Raw genomic sequence first — 24077 nt, forward strand, 5'->3', positions numbered from 1 at the left:
CTCCCTTTTTCCTGTGCCAGATGAGGAGATATCCTGCCAACTTCAATGGGCAAGCGGGGCTGCCAACTGCGAACATACACTCTCAACCACACACCCAAATCATACGCTGGCATGTCACACGCGCACACAGGGACACAAAGAGCTGCTGGCGTGTGTGTGTGTGTGTGTGTTGAAGGTTTATTCTTGTCCGTAGGTCTGGAAGAAATGTTGGGAGGATTAGGGAGGGAGCCCACAAAGAGGTAGATGGAGATAGGTGGAGGAAGAAGGAGGAGAAAAAGATTGGAGTTGGACTGAAAATTGGATGCAGAGGCCTGCTGCTGCCGTGAAAGAGTTAAACCCACGGTTCATACAGCAGGATGGATTATCTCTACCTTTGTCCCCCCTCATCTTCTATACTCCAATCGCAATCTCTCCATTGTGCGCTCCTATAGAGCTCTATGGAAGCAGCGGTGGGGGGGATTCAACGAAATTCCCTCTTTTTCTCCTGCTAAATTAATAATATGAAGCTCTCTATCCCTCTCAGGCTGCTTTATCCCTCTATTTGCCCTCCCGCATCTCCGCTTTATCTCAAACTATTCCTTTATTTTATTATTCCCTCGGCCGTGCGTTTGAGTCGCACACCGGTGAGCGTCAGAGACACCGGTTTAGTCGAGAAGTTTTCTCTTTCTTCTTCTTCTGCTGCTCGCTGGTGGTGGTGGTGACAGACTGAGAATGAGATAGAGTGAGAAATGGTGGGAGAAAAAGGGGCGGAGGGGAGGAAGCAACGCGCGTAGACGAAGGTGTGAGATGAGAGCAAATAGATCAGAGTCACAGTTTCTAATAAGAGCCATGACACGTTCTCATCTATCACCGTTCCCACCGTTTTCTCCTGCTCATTTCTCCCCTTCTGCTGGAAAACAGGAGAGAAGAAACGCACCGACTCCGAGTTTCGGCTTCGCATGCACAAGACGTTAGACGGAACTAATCACGCAGAGAATTAATAATTGAATTTAAGAGTGTTTATCAATAATACAAAATATGAAAGCTGCCTCGTGCGCACAAATTATCCACCGGCCTCGGCGCGGAAAGCTTTATGGATTTTGGAGCAATTAAAGGAAATCTAAGTCTCCATCCTTTCATTTTTAAGCTGCTACACATTTTATGTCAAAAGTTTACTCAGAGTTGGCATGGATGTCATATTTTGTTAATGTGTATTTTTCCATAGTGGAATTTAATGCATGAATTGTATCATAAATCCCAACAAATGATTGGATAAAAGTGCTTTACTAACACTGCACCTCAACTAGAGGAGGTTTGTAGCCATCAACAAGAACCAGTTAATTTGGCTGAACATTTGACCACTCTTTGCTAAACTTGTTGGGTTGTTTTCTGCCAAAATTCTGATTTTTAAGCATTGCCCACAAACTCTCAACAAGTTTGAAGCCAAAGCTTTGGGGAGACCTTTCCAAAAACTCCAAATAAATCTTCCTTTAATGAGTTTAGAGAGTGTTTTGGATTGTTATCCCACTGGAACCTCCAATTGTTTCAAACTTTCAACCATCTGACGACAACTATCACCACTGGATGAAGTAAGACGGGTATTTATGAAACAGCATTAAAAACACGCTGATCAAAAATGTGAAAACGCTGAAACATCAAAGACAATCGACTGATTCAAGATTTCACCTAATCATGGCTGCCATTTGTACAGCAGCCAATCTAGGAGCACCATTTATTTTCCATAGCGCCGATTGGCTGTACCTCCGAGAGTGGAAATAAGACTGTAGATGTTAGCTTCTGTGGTAGCTCTGAGACGGTTTCTGCTCTGTGTGCTAATGCATATTAAGGTGTATTTGGGGATTGAGCAATTTAAATAAGCAGTTTAAATTGAAATCTAAAGTATTTGCAGATTTTAGCTAGTTGGGAGCAAGTGTGCTTCCAAAACCTTGTGAACACCAGAATTCTGCTGTATTTAGAGATAATTTGAAGAAATATGTTTGGGGTAATGGTGAGGCTTTGCGAATGTAAAGCATGGTGGTGGATGCATCATGTTGCAGGGTTATTTTCTGACAGTGGTGCTGGTGTGTTGTTAAAATGGAAGAATAATAGAAAAAAGACGAGGACTTTAAATCTAAAATGTTTAGATTTAATTTAATGTGTCTCTGCAGGTGGATGGTTGAAGCTTTGACACACTTTGGTGTTGAAAGTGTGTCAAGCTAACATTATAGTACTTGCCATGAGTCAAACCCCTATCTGTAATTAAAAGCCAGGTTTGTGCGTAAGCCAAAAAGAGATGTCAAATAAGGAATGCCAGGCCAGATATTAGAAAGTGTGTGTATATTTTAGCCCATAGATGTACGTAAACTTTTTACCAGAACTGTGGGTGAGAACAGTCGTACCGCAGGTTGTTTCTAATAATAATAATAATAATAAACTTTAATATTAACTTCTCCCTTATATAATCTAGCCTGTTCAGCTGCGTCTACTTGAAAAGTTTCCCAACAAATACGTGTTGAGCTTCTTCCGTTCACTCATTCTTTCAGATCAGCCTTAAATTATATGTGTTCTGATTTCTCTTCACCGATATCAGAGCGGCTTTGTGCTGCCGCTGAGGCAGACCGACCCACCGCGGCTCGCAGATCGGCTTTTACCTACAGCGAACCAGCATGAGGAAACAGGCAGGGTGCTGCTACTTTGCATTTATACAAGGTCACAGTTAGAACTTCTTCAGACTGAAATCAGGCCAAGAGCCGCTTTGATTGGTGTTCTGTTTATTAATGCTTGGCTTGGATCCGAAACAAGTTTGAGGGCCAGATCAGAGTTTAAAGGTTTAGAAGACTCGTGCATCACAAAGGAAATAGTTTTATCTTCTGAATGCCGATGTTCATGAGGTAACCTACGGAGATAACGCCTTTTGAAGTCATGAGTATTACACCGGGAATGTATGATTTTTATCTGGTCAGAGTGGAGATTGGTTCAAACAGGTTGATGATCCTATTTTTTTAATTATTCTGTTACATACCTCACTGTTGAACAAATGTCTGGTAATTTTTTTTAACTATTTGCTTTCAGGATTTTCACATAATCTTTTCAAGTTTTCTTCAGATACCTTTTAACTTATTTTCAGTCCGTTACGTGTCCATAATCACAGCAATACGAAAAAAACCCCAAAATCTTATCAAGTACTTTTGGTCTAGTTTCCACAGCAAACATCTCAGTACGTAAGAAATAAGACAAAACTAGCTTAAAAGTTATTTTCAGCTGGATTTAGGAGCCTGTTTCAGGTAAATAATTTCTTAGTAGTGAACTAGAAAAGTACTAGTTCCACTTGCAGATTAGTTATAAAGACTTTTTTCCCATAAAACAGTAACAGACCCAGTTAATGTCCTGCTGATCACTCAGTTCAGCAGCTAAGATCTAATTGCTTGGGGGTAATTTTAATTTCAGCAGGGACAGAGACTAAATTTGTTTAACTTTTGTCAGTTTAATTTAACAAAAATACCAAACATCACTCAGTTCAGAAACAGAAAACAAGGTGATTCCCGAAAGACTGTCAGATGAAAACCTGGCACAAAGTCAGTAACTAAAGGCTGGTGCATTTCTGAGCTTCTGCGCAAACTTTCTGTCTTTTAGATACCATTCAATAAGTCAAACTGCAATCATTATCGCAAGTGAATAGGTCTGATACTATAATTACAAAGGTTTGTTTGAATGCGTTGGTTGTACTTTATGTTCAAACCTGAGATAAATCTTAGTGACCAAGGAGGTAGTGGAGATATTTGAATGACGGAAAAGAGTCATTATTATCAATATTCAATCAAAACCTAAAAAATTTGTGTTTTCCCAATAACTTGCAGCCTTTCTCTTCTGTCTTTCCCTTTCCTCAGTTGTAAACCCACATTGGTGAGTAAGACGTCGTGGTCTGGAACAAGCACTAAAGTGAAATGAGTAGAGAAAGCAGCCAAAGGCCAAAGAAAATGTTGGAAACACTTTTAGAAAACCCAAATAAATACTGGGGAAGATAATCTTAAAAGAAAACTAAAGTCACAAAATGTATTGGATGTTTGATTAGCGCCTTAAATGTGAAGAGTGCCGCAACTCACTAGCAGATAACTGTTTTGCAGTCTGAGTAGCAAATTAAAGAGTGTTTTTGCACTGCCATGATGTGATGTGGAAACATGCAACTAGATTAAAAATGAACAGTATTGACTAATAAGTCATTATCCTTTGTGCCAGTCTTCTGGATCAGCTCCTCGGCCTCCTTTCCTGCACTTCCTCTCCTTTCTTTGTCTCCCCCGCTTTGTTTCGGCATCTCTCTGCCAGAGGATGTCTTTAATCAGGGCGTCAATCAGAGAACAACACATGTAAGAGAATGAAGTTAAATCCAATACAAGATGCACAAGATAACACAGCTGTTAAAAGCGTCAGCTGCCTGCTTGATAACAACCCTGTCACCCACATTAAGTCTCTCCCTTTTGCTCCCCGCGTTTTTTATTCTCTCTCCTCGCACGTCTTTGCTCTTCGCCGCTGTCTAATCTCGCTCGCTTAATGGCGAAATGAATGGTTGTTAAATCTTTCCATCTCTTCATCGGTTTTTTTGTTAAATTGAAGGCGCTTTGCATCATAGTCTCCTTGGGGGTGATTATTGTTAACAAGAAGTCTGAATCTGGCCATTTCAATTGGATGAATTGAAATGAGATTTAAGATTATGGCACAATGAATCAGAAGCTCCAAAAAATGTCAAAACTCCAGTATTAGGATTGCAAAGACAGGAAGTATTTAAGTTTTTTATTTTCCCCCTCGGAGATACAATTTTAAAGTTTAAGAGGCTTGAATTAAAACAAGTCGCCTTTAATTAAACACCGCTGTGACACTGTACAAGCCTTGACCTTTCAATCTCCTTTTCACAGCTAGGACAAACAAACCGTCGCCTCTCCTATACGGCCCATTCTTGGATTAAATCGACGGGATTGAGGCAGATTAACCGGTTAATAGTCCCCCAGCAAACTGGACCGATTAGGTATGGAAAAACCGAAAAGCGGGAGGTACTGGGAGATCGAGCAGCCGGAATAGAAAGTCAATTTTAAAGAACACAAGCAGACAGACAGCAGGTGATAAAACAGGACTAAAAGGTGGGCCTACCGGTTAAAGGGGACGAAGACTGAAAGCTCGATCGAGCGCTGACAGAGGCTTAAACCAAACAGACATTTAACAGACACATCGATGGAGAGATAGTCAGTGTGGAGGAGCTGTGAATTAATCGAGGGTGACTGCGGGAGGAGAGGCTTCTGTCACCACCTGCAGGAGCCCGGGGAGCCAGTGCTCGGCTTTTAAACAGTACGGTTAAAGACAGCGCGATAAGATAGGACTGCGAGCTATTCATCACATTTATAGGGAAGGTGACATTTAGCCAGGCGACAGGTTGACATGTCTGCTCTGTAACGGTGCAAAGGCCACCGAAAGAATAAAAAGCTTGTGCAAGTGTGAATGATGTATGATTTAGGTTATATTTTTGCATCGGTGTAAACGTTGAGTATTTTACATAACTTTAACCTGAGTGTCATTTGTTGCTCTCTTTGTACTATTGGTACAGCGATAGGTCCAAATAAACCAAAACAATGAGGTAAAACTTCTGGCCCAGTTTTCAATCTTGAACTAGACATCAATCTGATAAAAACGAACCACTTCCAAAGAATGAAAAAGGGAATGGCAATATGAATTTACTTGCTCGCTTCCACTAGCTGCTTAGCAAGTGAAAACAAATGACTCGAGTAAATAAACATGGCTTCTTGTGTATACATAAGTTATTAACAAAGCACAGTTTGGTAAATATCTTTACTATCTGTGTTGATAATGAGATGTTTACATTATTATACAGCATCATATTCATTTCTTATTTAATATTGTAGAAGATATTCAGATCCAGGTACCCAGTGTTTAGTTAAAACTATCTAATTTCTGTCCCAACAGCATAAATCCTACATTCTGATTTAAGAAATAGGCCAGAAGTTGCTTTTTTTGTTAGTTTTTGTGCATAGACAACAAGTTTGCACACTTGAACATAACAGCTAATACTATCTAGCTGGGGCTAGAACTAGCTGGTGCTTGCTAGTTCCTACTAGGTGAACAAGTTGTTGTGAGATTTTGCCTTGTAAATCCTGTCTTTTTAGGTCACAATGACACTTTGTTCAAACAATAAAAATAATGAATGCAATCATTTAGAAGAAATATGCTGTGCCATCGTTGTCACTTTATCACAATTTGGAGATTCCACCAAACCCTGCTGGGTTACGTTAACCCAGGAATGGATTGGTCCAGATTTGAACCAGGAGCAGGTGGGCAAAGTAACCTAAATGTAGTCATTTTATCCCTGCAGTTTTTAATGTGTAGTTATGTTCAAGCACATTTATGACGATTTACATCTGAAAATATGCCAATTATTTCGATTGTCTGTGCTTGAAAGTGGTGTTGCAAGCCCACATTCTACAGTCACACCCATGTGACAGCTGTCACCTGCTAAACAAACACCTGTCACTTGTCAAGGTGAGAAATAATGCCCAGGTGGGAGGAAGAGATAAAGAAAGAGCAGGTAAGGCTTTAGAAAGCGCGGACACAGAGGGGACGAATGGAAAGCCCGAGATAAACCGAGGAAGAAAAATCAGTGCCAGACACAGTTCCTCCAGAGAGGACAGTGGACGAGGGCGGACAAGTTTAAAGGCAGAAAACAGGGGCAGGACATGAGCTGTGGTAATGGGAGAGGGAGGGGGAAAAAGATGGGTGAGGAAGAGGAGGGAGCGTCCGCGGGGTTCATAATCCCCTTACAGACAGCTTTGTTGAGTGATTGATGGCCGAGTGCGCCACGTTAGAGCCAGGGCACATGGGGACGGGGCCAGTGGGGGGGGAGCCACCATGACTGGAAGGATTATCTCTCCCGCAGTTTACACCCCCCACCCACCACCACCACCCAATCATCACCACCTCATCACCTCCCTCTCAGCAGGGTCAAGTGGTACAACAGAGCAGTTTTTTTGTTGTTTCCACTCTCCCTTTAAAAAAAGAAAAAAAAACTGTCTTTGTCCTGCATGATTGTGTTGTTTCAATGTGGCGATGCTGAGGGGGGTAGGTAAGCAGCAGGGGAGGGGTGTACACAATCCTACGCAGGGCATGTACACAAGCGCACGCGCCCACGCATGACGCATGCCTGACATCCACACAGCAGCTCACAAGCAGGCACATTAAGCTCCATCTATTCACCACAAGGCTGCACAGGCACTTAAACAAGTCCTTGAGTGTATTCTTTTGTTCTATAAGTAAAGTCGTAATGGGGTCACACTCAAAATATAAGATTAAATTTAAGTTAAAACATAAAGAGAAAGCTAAAGTGTCGATTAAAAGGAGATGGCATTAAAAACGCAGTTGAATTGCAGCACTTACAGACGATAGCAGCCGTTGCTTTTTTTTTTTTTTTGGCTGCTATACAGCAGCTGCATTAAAGCTTCGAAAAATCAGATAATGTGCCAGAACACACCTCGGAGACTGGACGCGCTGCAGCGTTCAGCTGTGTACACAAACTGGGAGCGCGTGCATACATGCAACGACCACCCAGCCACTCGGCCTCCAGATGGGCCGGGCCTAACTGGGACCAGTGGCTTTACAGAAGCATGCAAAGCGGGCATAGCAAACACAAACAAACACACACACACCCTGACACACACACCAGAGCAGCGACTGAGACAGGCGAAGGGTTATTTTCGGTGCTGAGCAGCGGAGATAAGCATCTCAAACATACGAGGATGCAAACGTAAAGTGTGGCTCCAGTGTACACAGCCCTGATAAGATGGCTTTTGTGATGTAAACAAATGATGCCCACAGGTAATTACAATACTTTTTCCAGCAATAATATATTTATGCTGCACTATTCAACTGAAAATCAAAACCTTTAGGGGAAAAATACACATGAGCAAGTAAGAAACATCACACATCATTATTTATCTGTGGTAGATTGCAAAACCTTTCAGTTTATTTAGACATATGCTGATATAATAAAAGTGAAGTCCTGCTTCATATTCTACTTTTCTAGCAGACGCATGACGGGTTTAAAGACAAACTGCTAATCAAACTGTTCATATTTTGTTCTGCCTTGACAAATAGCTCAAAAGGTTCCTTTAAGAAAAATAATCCCACAGCACGATACCGTGACTTTTTTTTCCCCAAACTGATTTGCTTATTTTTTGCAGTTCACTTGTAAAAACACGTCCAAACAAATGCAAATATTTATTACCGTTTCAACTTTGATGTCACAAAAACCTGTTTTTAACAGCCACAGATGCTCAACACAAAACTTTAGTCCCAAGTACAAACTTTTTTTTTTTTAACATCAACACTTCTCTGCATTATCTTTCTTTGTGTGGTGGGGAAAGAACAACAGGAAGAAAAGAGTGCGCTCCATCTGTTTTCTCCTCCCTCCTGCGGTTAGGAACCTGCAATACAGCTGCACCATAAAAGAGAGCAAAAGTGATGCAGAGGAGGAAAACTTTCAAGGAAGGGAGGTCAGCTAATGAGAGAAGAGGCTTCCTGGTTTGCAGAATATTCGAAAGAAAGGGTGGAAATGCTGTGCTTGCGTGTGTGCCGACAGTCACTCCCAAATTACTTTGACACCGCAGTGATAGGCAATCACGATCATTCATTCCGCCTTCTCTCCTGAGGTCCCATTTACTGCCGGACAGTGATGAGCAAATGAGGAGAAACAGAGACTCCAGATCAAGAACCACCCACAAAGAAGAAGCGTAACAAAAGAAGCTGTTGGGTGGAGAAAAAAGGGAAACAGAAGAGGAGGAGGAGATGAGAACAATTTATTTAAAAAAAAAAAAAAAGAGAGAGAAGGAATAAATTTTACTGTCTGCCAACCAGCTGTAACATGATAATGGCTTGGATATGTGGAGAAGGAAACTTACACTGGCAAGTGAGTCAGGCAACGAGAGAGAGAGAGAGACAGAGAGAGCGGCAAACGAAAAGACAAAGGAATTGAAAGGGAGATTAGCGCAGAGAAGTGGACTGGGTTTTGCAGACGACGAGAGGAATAAGAGTGCGTGTGGGAGAGTGTGAAGCCAGAGAGTCGAGTGTGTGTGAGGGCTTTCAGTGGAAGCTCGAGGAAGGGAGCTCTTTTGTTCACGGGGAGCAACAGAGAGAGAGGGAGAGAGCGGAGATGGAGGAGAGGAAGAAGGGATTGAGGGGTATGCTGCTGATGAAAAGAGAGAGAAGGAGGAGGAGTGTACCTCAGAGGAAATTCAAACCCTCTACTTGGACTTTCTCCAGCACTGGAAGCAATAACATTTTTCATCTGTGCATGCATGAGAATGTGTGTGTGAATATTCAGGGCCCTCCACTGGGTGCGCACGCATTGCCTGCGAGTGTAAGTCAGCTCATATATGAATGCTGGTGTGTGTTAACATTCGCTGGGAGACTTGAGGACAAAAGGCGAAAGAGAGACAGAGTGGAGGAGACCAGAACCGCTTGAAAAGCTGCTCTGTCATTTCAAGAGTTGCATGTTGTAGCCAGAGCCAGGGTATCAGATGATGGGACGTGGAAACATCAACAACAATCCATTTCACCGTGGCTCTCTGTACAAGATGGATCATATTAGAGTTACTTGTTCCCAACAACAAAGCACAAAAGTGGAGGCCTTACATTGGAAAACGGTGCCATTTGGAGGTATTTGGGTAGTTTACTTTAGTACGGTTCTTAAATCATTCTTTCAGCTGGAGACACTCATATATAGCTGGAAAATGTCTGCTGTTCAGGCAGTGGGAAGTTGTTTTAGCTCGACAACCATTTTGTTTTAGTTGTTTTAGTGTGACAACTGCGCATTCTTGAGATTATCCATAGCGAGTCTGCAGCCCATGACTGAACATAACTTTCTCAGTCTAAGAAAACAACAAGGCTCTCAGGACTGTTTAACTTTAAGGAAAACAAAGGAATGTTTCTTTTTTTCCATCGCACAAACCCAAAAGCTGAATAAACAATCCAGTATACAAGGGGATTCAGTTGCTATCTTATTTAACCAGAAAAGAAGTTGATCAATTTCCTCTGCTTCTCACTTGACTGCTTTACTTAGCATTTAGCCAGACCAACAAACCACGACTAGAAAAAGAAAAACACCTTAAATCTCCTTTAACCAGTGTTGATTTCCCTTATATCACTTTATGTGCTCTAATTTAGCATTTGCTAAATATTGTTTTGCTTCTTCCTGGAATCTAAGACAGCACTTTTATAATAAAAAAACTCATTCATATGTTTACGTGTCATAAAATGTTCAAGTTGAAGGTACTGATTTCAGTATCTTGTATCTCAACTCTGACTAAACTAACTTTTCAGCTAACCCTGTTTAGCCACAGCATTTGTTCATAATTTCTTATCTTTGATTCAGCAATTTAGCGTTAAACACGCCGATATTTGAAGGCCCGTGCTTTGATATGTTTAAACCAGCAGCATTTGCAAATTCATACTGATTTTATCAGTAAATTATTACATTTGGGAATGATTATAGTCTGGAGCTATCTTGCATTAATCATAGCAAATCCTAAATAGTAACAAACTAAACCTTTCTTGCTATTTGCTATTTTTTGTTTGGAATCTGGGCCAGGTTTAGCCAAGTTTCATTTGGTCAAGTTTCTATATTTGATGCTAATCTAAAGTTATAAGCTACTTGGAGCAGCAAGACATAAAGCCATCAATGTCAATGCATAAAACCATAACTGTGAGCAAAGCCTGAGCTTTTTTTTAAGTTATAAAAAAAACATTTAAAAAAAAATGTGTACATGTTATTAAAAACCGACAGGAGAAAAACATTACACAGAAAATGTGTACCTTTTTAAATGTAGTTGGAAAACTACTGCAATTAACCAATCAAGCTGGATTTTCCACTTCTTTGTTAAAGCTTAATTTAAAATCAGGATATTGACTAAAAGAGTCCACTTATGACTGGCATTAGCTTGCACAGCCACAATGAGGATCGCCATGGTCCTTAACTTTCACCACATTTTTAAATATTTTCTTCTCAGTAACTTTGACAAATGCTATTAGTTATTTTCAGATGAACATGTGGCGTGATGAAGCTGGCCCAAATCTCAGTGTAGAATTTCTTCAAGCTTAAGAGATATAAACAAAAGTCCTTAAAACGAAGGGCAAAATCTCTATCTAAAACAAGAGTTAACCCAATCTTAAACTTGCATCACAAACTTGCATTTTTATGTCAGAACCACTTAAATTAGGCCCTACACAGAAACCAGTAAACGAGGCATAAATTTTCCCCCTTAAAGCATGCCAAGGTCAGCCTCTCCAAAGACTATAACAACGATGGGCTAATGCCGAAGCCAGATGCTTTATGCTCACTCTACGGTCTTTTAACTCCTAATTAGAACTACGCATACATGTGCACAATCAAGCAGCTAAGGAAAAGAAAGTGTGAAGCCTGGAAAAATAATCAGACTGCTGAGGGAACGGCATGGAGAATATTGCAAAAGATCTGAGGTAGAGACCTAAACTTTTGCATATAGGGGCTAATAAATGTGTTCCTTTATTAGAAAGCCAAGTTTCAATAGGACTGGTTGTTATTAACGTAGGGAACACCAGACCAAGACAGCATTTCCCACCAAAGCCTCTTAGCACGAGGATCATCTCTGACCTATTGTGAGTCAATGGTAAAGATTATGTTAAAGCTAAGATGCTCGGGAGTCCTGGGAGTAATAGGTCTCTCACAAGAGACCAGACAGCTACTATACAGCCAAAGAACCCCATGAAAACACACACACACACACACCAGCAGACATGCAATCTGAGTAGTGTTTTGTAGCCAAGCAGTGAGAAGTTGTTCTTCTTTTTTAACACACTGCTTGCAGGCAGGGTGATTCATGTATGCTTACTTTTTGTGGCTCTTTGTGTTTCTGCAAATCTCAGGATAACAGCTTCTCATGCCAAAAATATAAATTCAAATCAGGTTATTTAAAGCTGGGCCCACCTGTAACCACTTCATCACGTCCAAACGCAACTATCTGCTTGTGTTTGTTTGACTTTGTGTTTTTGCCATCCCTGGAAGGACTTTGTAAGACTGTGTTCCATTCGAGCTATGAAAAACGGGGAAATATTCTCGTAAACTCGCAGTGTCAGAACAGAGAATACCAAAGCGCTTTAAGACTCTACAACAATCTAACCAGGGCGGGCTAGAACATTGGAACTGCTTTCTTGTTTTGGTCTTTCTGTAATCCTTGCAGTGCATCTGCCTGTAAACTGAAGAAAAACAGGATGGAATGCAAATTACAAGCCTTCATCCTGAACTGAAGTGAACTCCGAAAATTGATTATAGAGGGGAAGAGCAGCTTTCCGGTGAAAGGGATTGATTTGGCTTTAGGCTAATGAAGTCTATCAACACATTGTTCCGCTAGGAGGCAACTGCCATCATTTCGGCCACTCTAAGTTATACAAACTGTCTCCTGACTGTTCTAAAAGCCCAGTATGTGTTTGCAGTGTATCATCATATCATATGAATTCAATAAAATATAGATCGGGGGGGAAAGGCTAACCACTCAATTGCTCTTTGATAAGTTGATCAAAGAGCTCTTTCTGCCCTAAATGTCAATGAAGTTCTTAAAAGCTTACTAGATTTCATGCTGGGCCTTCCAGAAGCTAAATATTATATGAGGAATGAGGGGTAAGCTCGTTTTTTTTTAAGCAGGAAGCAGCTAGTCATGGTGGTGACCTACTGATCATCAGTCACTCTCCCTGTCTGAACCGTGTCCCCTCAGTCAGTCACTTTGTCAAACCCGGATGGCCTCCCAAACCATCAATCTCTCTCCTCAGTCAACCCTCTCTTGCACTTCAGTCCTGCTTTTCTGTGCCTGTCAGCTGTCTTGCTATCTTCTATCGTTGCCTCATCCCATCCTGACAACCCCCCGCTCCTTCCATTTTTGCCCTTCTGCTCATATTGGTCTAAGATGTTTGCCAAAACTTCAACTGTGACACGGCACAGCTGTCCACAAGTAAACCGACTCATTTGTCTCTCTTGTGTAGACACACACACATGCTCCCTCCTTAACATTCAGCTAGGAGAACCATTTCGGGCCCGTGTCCAATCGCCGCTCTGCGTTGACGTCCATTGGCAGACGGAGAGAAGGGACTGATGGAGTTCTGCAGCTGATGAAAGTGACGGGATGTAAAGACCGACAATAGGGATGAGTTCTGGCAGGAACAATGAACCAACTGCTAGATAAGAGCACAAAACGTTAGAGTCTTGCTTTGCATTTTACATTTTACACATACACGGGCCATGCAAATCAGGATTCAAGAGCTGTATTGCCTGAGGGGAAAACAGGTGCACAACCACTTTTAAAGGTATTCTTTTAATGAGCCAATTCAGAGATTACAATGGTGCACAATGTTATTACCATAGGAGTACCTCAACTTGTTGTCAACATATTTTTCAATAATTTACCAGTAGGTGTTGAATGCGTGGAGGTTACTGCATAAAGTAGTGTGCAAAACATTTCAACTGCACCATCGGTCAGTCTTCTGTATCCACTTCATCCAGAGTGGTGGTGGGATAGAGGACTGGTGCCTCTGCCCAGTGGCCAATGGACATTTGCATTGGGGTTTTTAAATGAGGCTCCATTTAGACTGATCTGATGTCTAAATGTGGAAGAGCAGCTTCTTTTTCTGACAATGCTTCTCACAGTTGAGTCCAGCCACCTTAAGGAGGCAGATCATTTCAGTCTTTTGTCCCTTCCTTTTGGCCAAGTTTAAAATCTTAAAACCAAATATGAAGGTTGGAATGGATACAGACCTAACAATCAAGAGCCCGACTTTTCACCGCAACCAAAACTCTGAGATACTTGGACTCTTCTGCTTCAGCCTCCAGGTGGAAACCATGGGCTGAGACTTGCAGAATCCAGGCACAAAAAAGCAAAAACTAGAGGTTTTATGCCTCTCTTGGCATAAAACCCAAGAGAGGCATCGTCCTTTACTTGATCATCTAGTAGATCCCAAGCTTTCAATAAATGGCTCTTTAGAATCACTTTATTGTCACTTTCTGTGCGTCAAAAGGAGGTGTCTGTTTTTTGTTTTTTTTTAAATAGGTCAAACTCAAGCAGAAGGAACAAATTGTTCCAGCACCTAAAGATCCAGATTGAAATTAGTTTTTTGCTGAGTTTGCTGTTATGAGCATAAAACGGAGCGACACAAGACCTTTGCCATGTCTGTTGTTAAGACACTTCTGGAAACGAGCTGAATGCAGGTTGAACTGATCTTCCTACGCAATCAAAACAAGACTCCAGCACTTAATAACAGCGTAAACTACCAGATAAGAAGATTTGTGTGTGTCGCACTTGAAACATCTTGCAGCTTGTAAAATCTTAACACCCGGGTTAGTGTTTCTCGTGCAAACACGCACCTGCCGGCACATGAGAATCCAGAAGCACTAATTAACAATAAACGTCCTTCCGCCGAGATGCTGTTTATCTGGAGTGATGCCAGAGTCACTGCTGCAACACGAGCCAGATTCAGCACAGGGGAAGATATGCAAAGGAACAAACTGAGAGGAGGTTCAAATAAGGAGGGAGTACATGGATGGAGGTAGAGGTTAAAGCGATTATGAGAGGAGGAGGAGGAAATGAACAATGTGACGGAAGCTGGTTGGCCCCCTGTCCTGTACATATAGTCGGATTCTTTGTGTCCCCCGGAGGGGACGAGGATTGACCTGGCCCAGTCCGAACACTGCCAGGAGGATTGGATGATCCTGCTTAGGCAGAGCGTGCTGTGAAGCAAGCTAATGAGAGGCCTGTGTGTACGAGGGGCTCCAAGTTCAGACACACAGGGCAATCTGCCCAGTGATGCTGGGACACATGTGACCCCGTCAGACCTATGGCCTGGATTACTGTTACCACCACCACCCTGTGAAGAGCCTGCGCGTTTCTGAGCCACGTTTCCAGGAGTAAGGGGGGGAAAAAGAGGAAAAAAACAAGTTGCTTGTCCCTGTACGGGGTTCAACATTTTGAACGAGCTCAGCCAGCCGTGCACTTTTAATCTGCTTCATCCTAAACATCAGCACTTTTAACAATTACAAAAATCCCAAAGTCATTTCTGAAGCTAACGGAGGGTGAGGGAGGCAAGGGAGTAAATTAGTTCTTGAGCTAACCCCAGCATATTTACAAGAGCGCTTTATAGCTGTTATGATGTTGATGAATGTGCGCCGCCTCGGCCAAATAAACTTATAATCGAGCGATAAAATAATGAATGAATTCCTCCTGGAACAACAATCCGTGACGGGTGCCAATAACCTCACCTCTCCTCTGGGTGTGTGTGTGGGGGGGTGTGTGTGTTGACATCTGCCGTACCTTGTTTAGCATCTTTCCCAAGTGCCTTTAGTGCACACTTGTGCATGCAACTAAGAAGACCACACACTTTCTACATGTGTCCAACAGAGACTGGAGCAGAGTTTGAGCCTCTCAAAGAGATTAGTGTATTTTATGGAGCTTTTATGTGAAAGACAAACACAAAGTGATACATAATTAGGAAGTGGGAGAACTAGAATATGTGTGGAGTGCATATTTATTTCTAGCCCTCAATCTGACAACCCAAAATAAAATTTTGTGCAGTCAACTTCCTGACTTTTCTCGGAAGATTAAAGTCAGAATTCTGACAAGAAAAGAATAATCTGACCTTACTTTACTGTTTGGCAACAAGAATCAATTGGAAATTTATTTTTTAGATCCTCAAGGCTGCATTTGTTGTGAATTGGCACTATAAATAAATGAACTCAATTGAATTGAATTCTAAAAATAGAAGCATATTGTGTGTCGGGTGGCCCAGTCAAAGTCCAGACATAAATCAAATTAAGAATCAGTGGTGAGATCTGAAAAGCGATGTCCACAGATCATTTCCCTTCAGTTTGAATGAGCTTTAACTGTTTTGCAAAGACGAATGCAACATTTTCCACTTTTTATTAGTCTCTCACATAAAAGCCAAATAAAACACATTAAAGTTTGTAGCTTTAATGCAACAAAATGTCCCCCTCATGGCGTACTTTTGCAAGACATGTGAAACCAAAACACATCTATGTCTTTCACATGTATTTTCACCTGACAAAAAGCATACCTGTCCGTCCCGCCTGCCCCGCAACACCCAAAGAAAAGAAGAAACAACGGGGGGAAAAAGGGATTTCAGCCTCTGGCTGGACTTGGCTGCTCTCCTTTTCCTCCTTCTTCCCCTGGCCTTTCTATCCTGCCACATCAGCTGAAACTTCTTTTCACAGCTCCTGTTGCTCTCAGCTCGTAAACTCATGCACACTCCTCTTTTTCACCAAAAGGGGGGGAAAAAAAGGTAGGGGGAGACGGAGTCTGGGTTAACAGGCAGCTTGTGCAATGTGGTTCTTATTATTTTAGCCCCTTTCTTTCTCCGACTCTCACACTTGAAGAAAAAAAACAACAACAACAACTAGCTAGTAGATGTCTAATTAAATCCCCTAAGGAGATTAGCTGCAGGCACTTCTTCTTAGTTACAGTGTGGATGAATACTGTATGAATAATTCAGAGATGGGTGGATTCCATGCGGGTGAGACCGGGCGTGGAGTTTCGGGTGTTAGAAAGACGCACCACAGACATGACATCCTGTTTGACCCACTAATACGTCCTTCACTGGCAGCATTCTCTCCCAAAATGCCCTCACCACCAAGATATTTCCTGTTTCCTTTCATCTCCTTATTATATTTCTCTTTTTAGTTGGAACACTTAGCCTAGTTAAAGCTGGCCTTTTATACGGCGCCAATTAGTTGCTGATTAATGAATTATTAAGAAGCAAGTGAGTGGATGGGGGGGGGGGGGATTAAAATTTAATGTGGATCTTAAGGGGAATAGTTGTATTACAAGCCACCGCAAGCACGGAGCGAGGAGACGCCCACCCTCAGCAAGCGTTTACAATAATCCACAGCCGTTTACTAAAGTATGGAAAGAGAGAGAAGAAAAAAAAACGAAAGAGAAAGCAGATGCTGAAATTAAACTGGAAAAAAGGCCAAAGAAACGTCAGAACTCCATATGCCGTGATCAGAGAAAGCCAAAATCCTCTTGGATTTTCTTCGCATTCTCCGTGCGCAGCTCTGGGTTTGTGGGGGGGTCACCTTCCACCCCGGCGACCGCTCCGTCATTACACCACCACTACACCCTGCCCAAACTCCCGAGCTGTAATGTAAGATTCGATCTTTCATTAGGGCGGCCGTGTAAGACCAATAATGGGAGATGCTGAGATAAGGATAATGTATGTCCGAGCTCCGGGTGTTGGAGAGCTGGGGGTCTTCCCAAGGTGATCGTTCCGGTTCAGTTCCCTCTTCCTCCAGCAGAAACTGTATTGGCACGTGAGACTTAACTGCTATTGATTTACTTAGGGTTAGGACTATCTCTGCCTCCTCTGTGCTCCCTCTTCTGTTTTCCCTTTTCTCTGTTTATGGTTCTCCCTGAACACCTCTGTCTCTTTCCCTTTCAGTCAGGCTGCAGTAATTTCAGTGGGGGTCAATAAAAGGGTGGATGCAGCACTCTATGACCCTAATCTAAAGTTTACAGCTGACGCTATCGACCTGGCGGATGATGTCGTGCGCTAAATCTGATGTCACGGTATCCATTGCATTCCCTTCTTTATCATGGATGTCCAAGAACATCTTTCTGTTTTATGACTATTTCCAGTCATTGTCTCATCTATTTTAAAAAAATGATGATATTTAGACATTTCTAGCAGATATTTATTTAAGCTAAACAAAGACAATGAAAGTCAAACTTGGTTAGACCATGTTTAGAAATCAACAGATGCCTTTACGTCGTTGGCTTTGCACTTTTCCAAAACATTTTATTGTTTTTATGTCTTTTCAACTAAGTTTTAGTGCAAGGCATCGAGTGATTGTGAAATAATCTCAATTTTCTATACTTGGGTAGTAAGCCGGAAATACTGAGATGTCAAGCAGTTTTTGAATGTATTTTTACAATAGGCTACGTTTATCGAAAATGTTGCTAAAACTTCATATTTCCCCTATATAACTTGTTACCAATAATGTGGTAATAATATATTAAACGAGAATAGGTTCTTTTGTACGAGTACGTGAAATCCAAAATGTGCTTTTTTGTCAAAATGTCATGAAGAACGCAAACAAACATATAAAATTATAATGACTTTGATTTTCCTTCGTCTTGTAAACAGCAACTGCATCACCAAAGGAGTTGTTTTTGCAAAAGTTAACTAAAAATTCAAAAACTGCTTCAAACTAAATCAGGCAATACAAGTTGCCTTTTTTAGAAACAATCTGCTTTTCTCCTCATGCCTTATGGTCTCATTACTGCTGTGTAGAATATCATTATTTTTCAATAGTGACTCCTACAGTTGAGGAGTAGAGTTACTCAAAGAGTAGAGTGCAATGACATCATATTTCTTTCAAGATGTGACAAATGCACCAGAATATTCCTACTGTGGTTAATTTTTGACTATTTTTTTAATTTTTTTGTCTCTAAAACCTATAAAAATATCTAAGCAAAAATAGAAATAAACATATAGGCAGTGGTTAAGTGTAAAGGTATTAAATGGAAGTAGGTTGAGAAGAAATGGCAACGTGACCCAGAGCTGTTTTAATTCCTAACATGAGGATTTATTTATCATACATTGCAGTGTGAGGGTATTGCAGCCACAGATGGCTCTCTTTCCTGCGTCACCTCTCTCGTCCCCAACACATTTTTTGTTTGCATCATTGACTGCTGCAGCGCCGTAATTAGTAGCTGGATGTGACACATGTTTCCAATTTGCTACGTCTGGTCATTGCACCGAAGGGAGGGAATGACAGAGCGAAGAAAGGACAGAGACAGACGGAAACCGACAGAAGGAGAGAGAACACAGAGATGGGGAAGCGTGAAGAGAGCACAGGAGGATGAGTGAGGTGGTAAAAAAAAAGAAAAAAAAAAAGATGGAAGATAAGGTGGAGGCAGGCTGCAGGTGGACGGTCCGCACTTCAAAGCTGCGTATTGAGAAAAGGTCCGGAGGTTAACAATGTGACAGTCCATTTGCTTCTCAAGGCAACATGTGACCCAAAAGGGAACTCGCTCCGCCACCTGATTGATACAGGCTACTGCTCCTGCTTGCTCTTTGCCTCATTTCAGGGCTAAAAAAAACACAGATGTGTGTGTGGGCTCCGGGAGCTTATCGCTGGAAGATGCATACTATTTAAACAAGCAGTGGCTCTCAACATATTTCAGCCCTGAGCAAAAAGCTATTTCGCCCCGGGGTTAGCCGAAACTAAAGTACAGTTCTTGTCAAGTAGGCAGCAAGGAAGAAACAAGCACATGAAAGTATGTAAAAGCACCAAGAAAATAAACTCACAGAATGACTAAGCTGATTAACTATGAATAGTAAGCTCCATGAATAAGCCCCATAGTATACAATAGGCTTTGTACTTTGAATATATGAGTGAGTAAATCTGCAGGAATGACTGCGGAGTCAGGCGTCTAATTGCCAGCCGGGCTCGTCCGCTGAGCCCTGACATCCACCCAACGCTAAACTCCATTTGGAGACAATGGCGTGGAATCACCTGTGAGGCCTCAAAAAGCCAAAGCTCTTTGCTTCCTCAGTGGAAATTACCCTCCCGTGTCCAGCTCTTACACTCCCCTGTTGGGCGAATCCACCCACTGCTGACAAAAATCCCTCATTAAGGGCTCCGTGCCTCACTCCACAGCGGGGGCCCACGCACGGCCGCCTCTGTGAGGAGAGGAGGTGGTGGAGCTCGGGGCAGGCCGTGGCCTACAGCATGTGAAAACCTGTTAGTCCCCCTGAAACAAAAAAAAAAAAAAAACAGAAAGCGCCTCTGGCATGGGTGTGAGCTGAGGATGGTTTTGGGGGATTGCCATCGCTGTCTTTCCACAATGAGGTGTGTAATGTAGGCACATTCACCAGGAACATGAGCTATTCAAGACCAGCGTTCCATGCTGGCAGTTTTTCATCAAGCTGGAAAATATCTGTACTCTAATTTATTCCCAATTTCACCTCCACACAAGCAGCCACCACCACAGCCTCCTCCTCTCCTCCTCCACCTCCTTCCAGGCCCAGCCACCACTCAGACAAATTGGCAGAGCTGCGAGGTAAAGTGGTGTCGGCCGTTAAGGCTGGACAGAGGAGAGGTGTTTAAAATGGCATTTCCTCAGTCTATAATGCCTAACACCTCCACCAGAGGACATGGAGGGGGGACACAAATGAGGGACGCAAACACGAGTGGCCAAGTGGGCAACGTATGGTGATTTAGAGCCGCACCAGCGATCAACCTGAGCTCTAATCAAGGTCAGCCAGCAGCAGCAATTACAGCGTTATACAAGAGTCTTTATAGCTGCAGTTCCCAGGGATTTTTCCAACACTGGTGCCACCAACTAAGAGGGAGAGAACCCAACCCTCCAAATATCAAGCACTTTTATGTGCATATGTGTTTTGGGATACATTTTTTCACTCCTCTCCCCTTTTTGTGGAGAATGTTGTTGCTTATTTTTGCTTTAATTACCATAAAGGTCATGAAGATATATTTTTTTTGTCATTAAGGCATTCTTCAGGTTTAAAATCCAGAAAGAGTCAGAGTGACCAGACTCTCCTTCAGGCACATAGAGCAAAAAAAATACAATAAAATAAAATGCAACCCTCCCCCACCTGTTGCTACAGGTCAGATGACTGAAACTAAAACTTTTCCTTTTTCAAAAACAGACAAATTTGGCTGTTCAGAAAAGTTTACACCAGTAAAAATTACGGCAACACTTTGTGCAAAACTACTCAACTTACTACAAGCAGAGTGTCTGTAAAGCAGTGGACTGCAGGCTAGCCGTCGGAGCAGATAGCTTGTCTAATTAACAAGCTAATCTCAAGTTGTTCTCGTTTCCCTCTATAGTCATGTGCTTGTCTTGGAAGTGACACCCAGTTTGATTGGATTTTAGCTGCAAATAATTACACCAGTGTGATTTACTAGTAGCAGCGCAACCTGATAACAATATTTCTCTCCGTCTGACAAACTCAAACACTTTGTAAGTGTAGTAGAGCTTGCATGGTCCTATGTGTGACACAGGTTAAATATAAACCATTCAAAGTGCTCATGAACTACTTACACCTACAACTTTCACTACACTTCATGTGCATGATAGTCATACTGAGTATTGAACTCGGAGGGGATCAACATTTCCAGTCATAATTACAACTTGAAGGATAGTTATTAGCATATTTTCATCCAGGAAATTGGAAAGTCTGACTTCAGATTACAGAGAACACATCATAAAGAGCATAATGGTAAAAATGTGTTAAATATTAAATATTCTGCAAAAAAAAAAATGAAAAAGAAAAACATCCACATACCTACTTAATCTAATGGGAGTTTGATCTATTTTTTTTCTTTTGCTTTACCCTTTGAAATGTTATAACATTATAAGAAATAAATAGTTTATGAATATCTGATCATTTTCTGTTTGAAATCAGATTGTTTGGTTGTGCCACCCAACGGCTGTCAGTGTCCACCCCGCTGACAACTTCCTAGAGCCGCCTCTGCTTCCCAGGAGAAAGAACCTGCATCAGATTCCCAGTGATGGCCGTTTAGAGCAGACTGGTGTCTGAAGCTTATAACAAAACACAAACCGCTTTTAAAGGTTTATTTGATAACGAGGTGACTGTTCAGGTTAACACGGAGCTGAGCTTGAGGAAGGCCTGCTCTCTAACTTTATCGTGCATGTCATGTTGCATTACTAAGCTCCTCAGGAGTTTGTGAAATCCGCCTCGCAGCCAGAGTTCCATAAATTCAAGCATGCTTTTTGAAGGAATTAACTTTTTTTAAAATTAAAACTTTGAGCTCAGATCGGCTGTTTAGTCGGCGGCAGTCTTACCTTTCGTTCATGGAATTCCAGTAGATGGGCTCCATGTTGCTGGCGGTGGTTCCCAGTAAATCCAGTAGGAATACCAGCAGGACCCACAATCCATTCCCGCTCCTTCGACACGCCATCTCAACCCTGACACCCAGCATGTGCGGCCCCATCGAAAAGAAAGCAACAATAATCGCCGGAGAGGCTCGCAGAGCTGCTTTTTTTTTTTTTTTTTAATTTGTCTTCCTTTTTTTGCAGCTAGACGCTTTAAAACAATGGATCAACCGATCAGGATTAAAGGCATAAAGAGTTAAAGTGGGATTAAAAAGCCAGCCACGCAAAACCACATGGATCCGAAATGCTGAATGCTGGAGGAGAAACTTGTTCAATCCGTGCGTCCTGGTCTCCAAATCGACAGGTTCTTCTGCGCACTATTTCAGAGCCATTCCCATGACTTCCCCATTAATTTCTCACCAGAAACAGTTTCTTTTTTTTAAAAAAAAAACCCCACACACTAGGGCTCAAGCAGATCTCCACTGAATTGGATATTTTAATAGATTATCGCCTCCAGAAAGCAGATTCTGAAGCCTTTTCTGTGCGCCCTAATTGTCTGTTTTCCTCGCTGAACAACGTTCCCTTGTTCTCTTTGGCTCTCTCTGTCTGATTTCTCTCCCATTACCTTGTTCTCTCACGTCCGAGCATATCTGGCTCCGCTGAATTTAAATATGGTCACTTTGTTTAGGAGACGAAGACAAACGAGTAATAAAAACAGCTGGGAATGTGTTTAAAATGAGAAAGATGCCACTTGTATCCACAGCTCCATCCTCATACCAAAAAAAAAAAAAAGACGTGTTGATGCTCAGGGAGTCAAGTACAATCCTTTCTCTCTTTTTTGCCAGAAAATGCAGAGGCAGTAAATCCACAAAATATGTTCGTTTCTAGAGAAAGAAAAAAAAAACAAAGGAAACCAAGATCCAGCTCGAAAATTAATCCGAGAGCAAATTCAGAGGACAAAAAAACTGACACGAACAAGCCAAAGAGCTAGAAAAGCGAGTCCTTCCTAACGATGCCACACACAGGCCGGCGTGAAACTTGTGAAGTGGTGAAGAAAAATAAAGATGCGACTCAGTGGACATCGGTCCCGCCTGGAAACGGACGTCTTTCCGATGGAGCGCAGAAACGAAACGGCCCGAGGAGCGCGCTCCGTGCACTTATCTCATCCGTCTGTGCGCCTCAAAATCCCACCGGTTTGACTCGCCCTAATGCTCGCAGCGCACTGACAGAGCGACTGGCTTGTTTGAGAGGAGGCGGAGGATGAGGAGGGGAAAAGGGGACGTGGATGAATGGAAAAAAATCCCCATCCTCCGACTGGCAAGGCAGGGCGCACGGACGGAGCGCAATTCTTCCAGGCTCTCCGTGGAGAGGGGAGGAGAGCGGACCTCCTATTCTCCTCCTCCTTTTTAGTTTCAGGAGTGGAGGGGTGGGGGGGGGGTAGTCTCGGACCTCTGGACTCCCAGGCGCTGTATTCTGCCTTCTTTCAGACACTAAAGAACTCCCCCCCGTAGTACGCACAAGCACACACAGACACACACATCGCTTTTCGAGGCTCACCAATCTGCTGAGCAACCTGACTGAAGAGTAAGAGCGCCCTCAGTGCACTCGCAGGGCATCACATGGAGGGTTTCACTGGGAAAGATGAGCCCAGATGCAGGTTCAGAAGGACACCATGCCAGCTTGACATCCTATATGAGCTCTAAATGTGTTTCAGAGAACAGGATCCCAAGTGGACCAGTTACTGGAGAGTCATTTTGATTGGGTTTCAATTAATTTCAGGAGAAAAAAAATTCCATCATGATGGAAAGATCTAGGTGTAGCCCGGTCTAAACAGGGAGAACCTGCATGTTTCAGGATGCAGAGGAGCCTCTCCATCCTGCAGCAGCAGCAGCAAGGTGATGAGCTGGGTGACAGGATCTGCCGAGGACCACACACACACACACACACACTCCCACACACACACCTCTGTTTACTCTGAGCCCCCCTGTCTCACCGCTAATACCATTTCACACACTAACACACAGGAGACACGGGAGGACTCTCAAAGCTGTGGCTGCACTGCCCCCATGTGGTAGTTAGTGTGCATGAACACAGATGTTTCATTTGATGCATGCTTCACGCGTCTGAATGATTTCAGCATTTTTGTTTAAA

At 42.4% G+C, this 24077-nt stretch overlaps 1 protein-coding gene across 1 annotated transcript in view; it reads right to left on the bottom strand.

The window, feature by feature from the left end:
- Positions 1-23340, bottom strand: part of efnb3b (ephrin-B3b) — a 120043-nt gene extending 96703 nt beyond the window's left edge. Inside the window, exon 1 of the mRNA XM_028038250.1 lies at positions 21897-23340. Coding sequence (XP_027894051.1) covers positions 21897-22045 — 149 coding nt within the window. The 5' untranslated portion in view covers positions 22046-23340. The remainder of the gene's footprint in view (positions 1-21896) is intronic.
- Positions 23341-24077: the final 737 nt, after the last annotated feature.

Source organism: Xiphophorus couchianus, chromosome 14 (assembly GCF_001444195.1).
Source record: "Xiphophorus couchianus chromosome 14, X_couchianus-1.0, whole genome shotgun sequence".
NCBI lineage: Eukaryota > Metazoa > Chordata > Actinopteri > Cyprinodontiformes > Poeciliidae > Xiphophorus > Xiphophorus couchianus.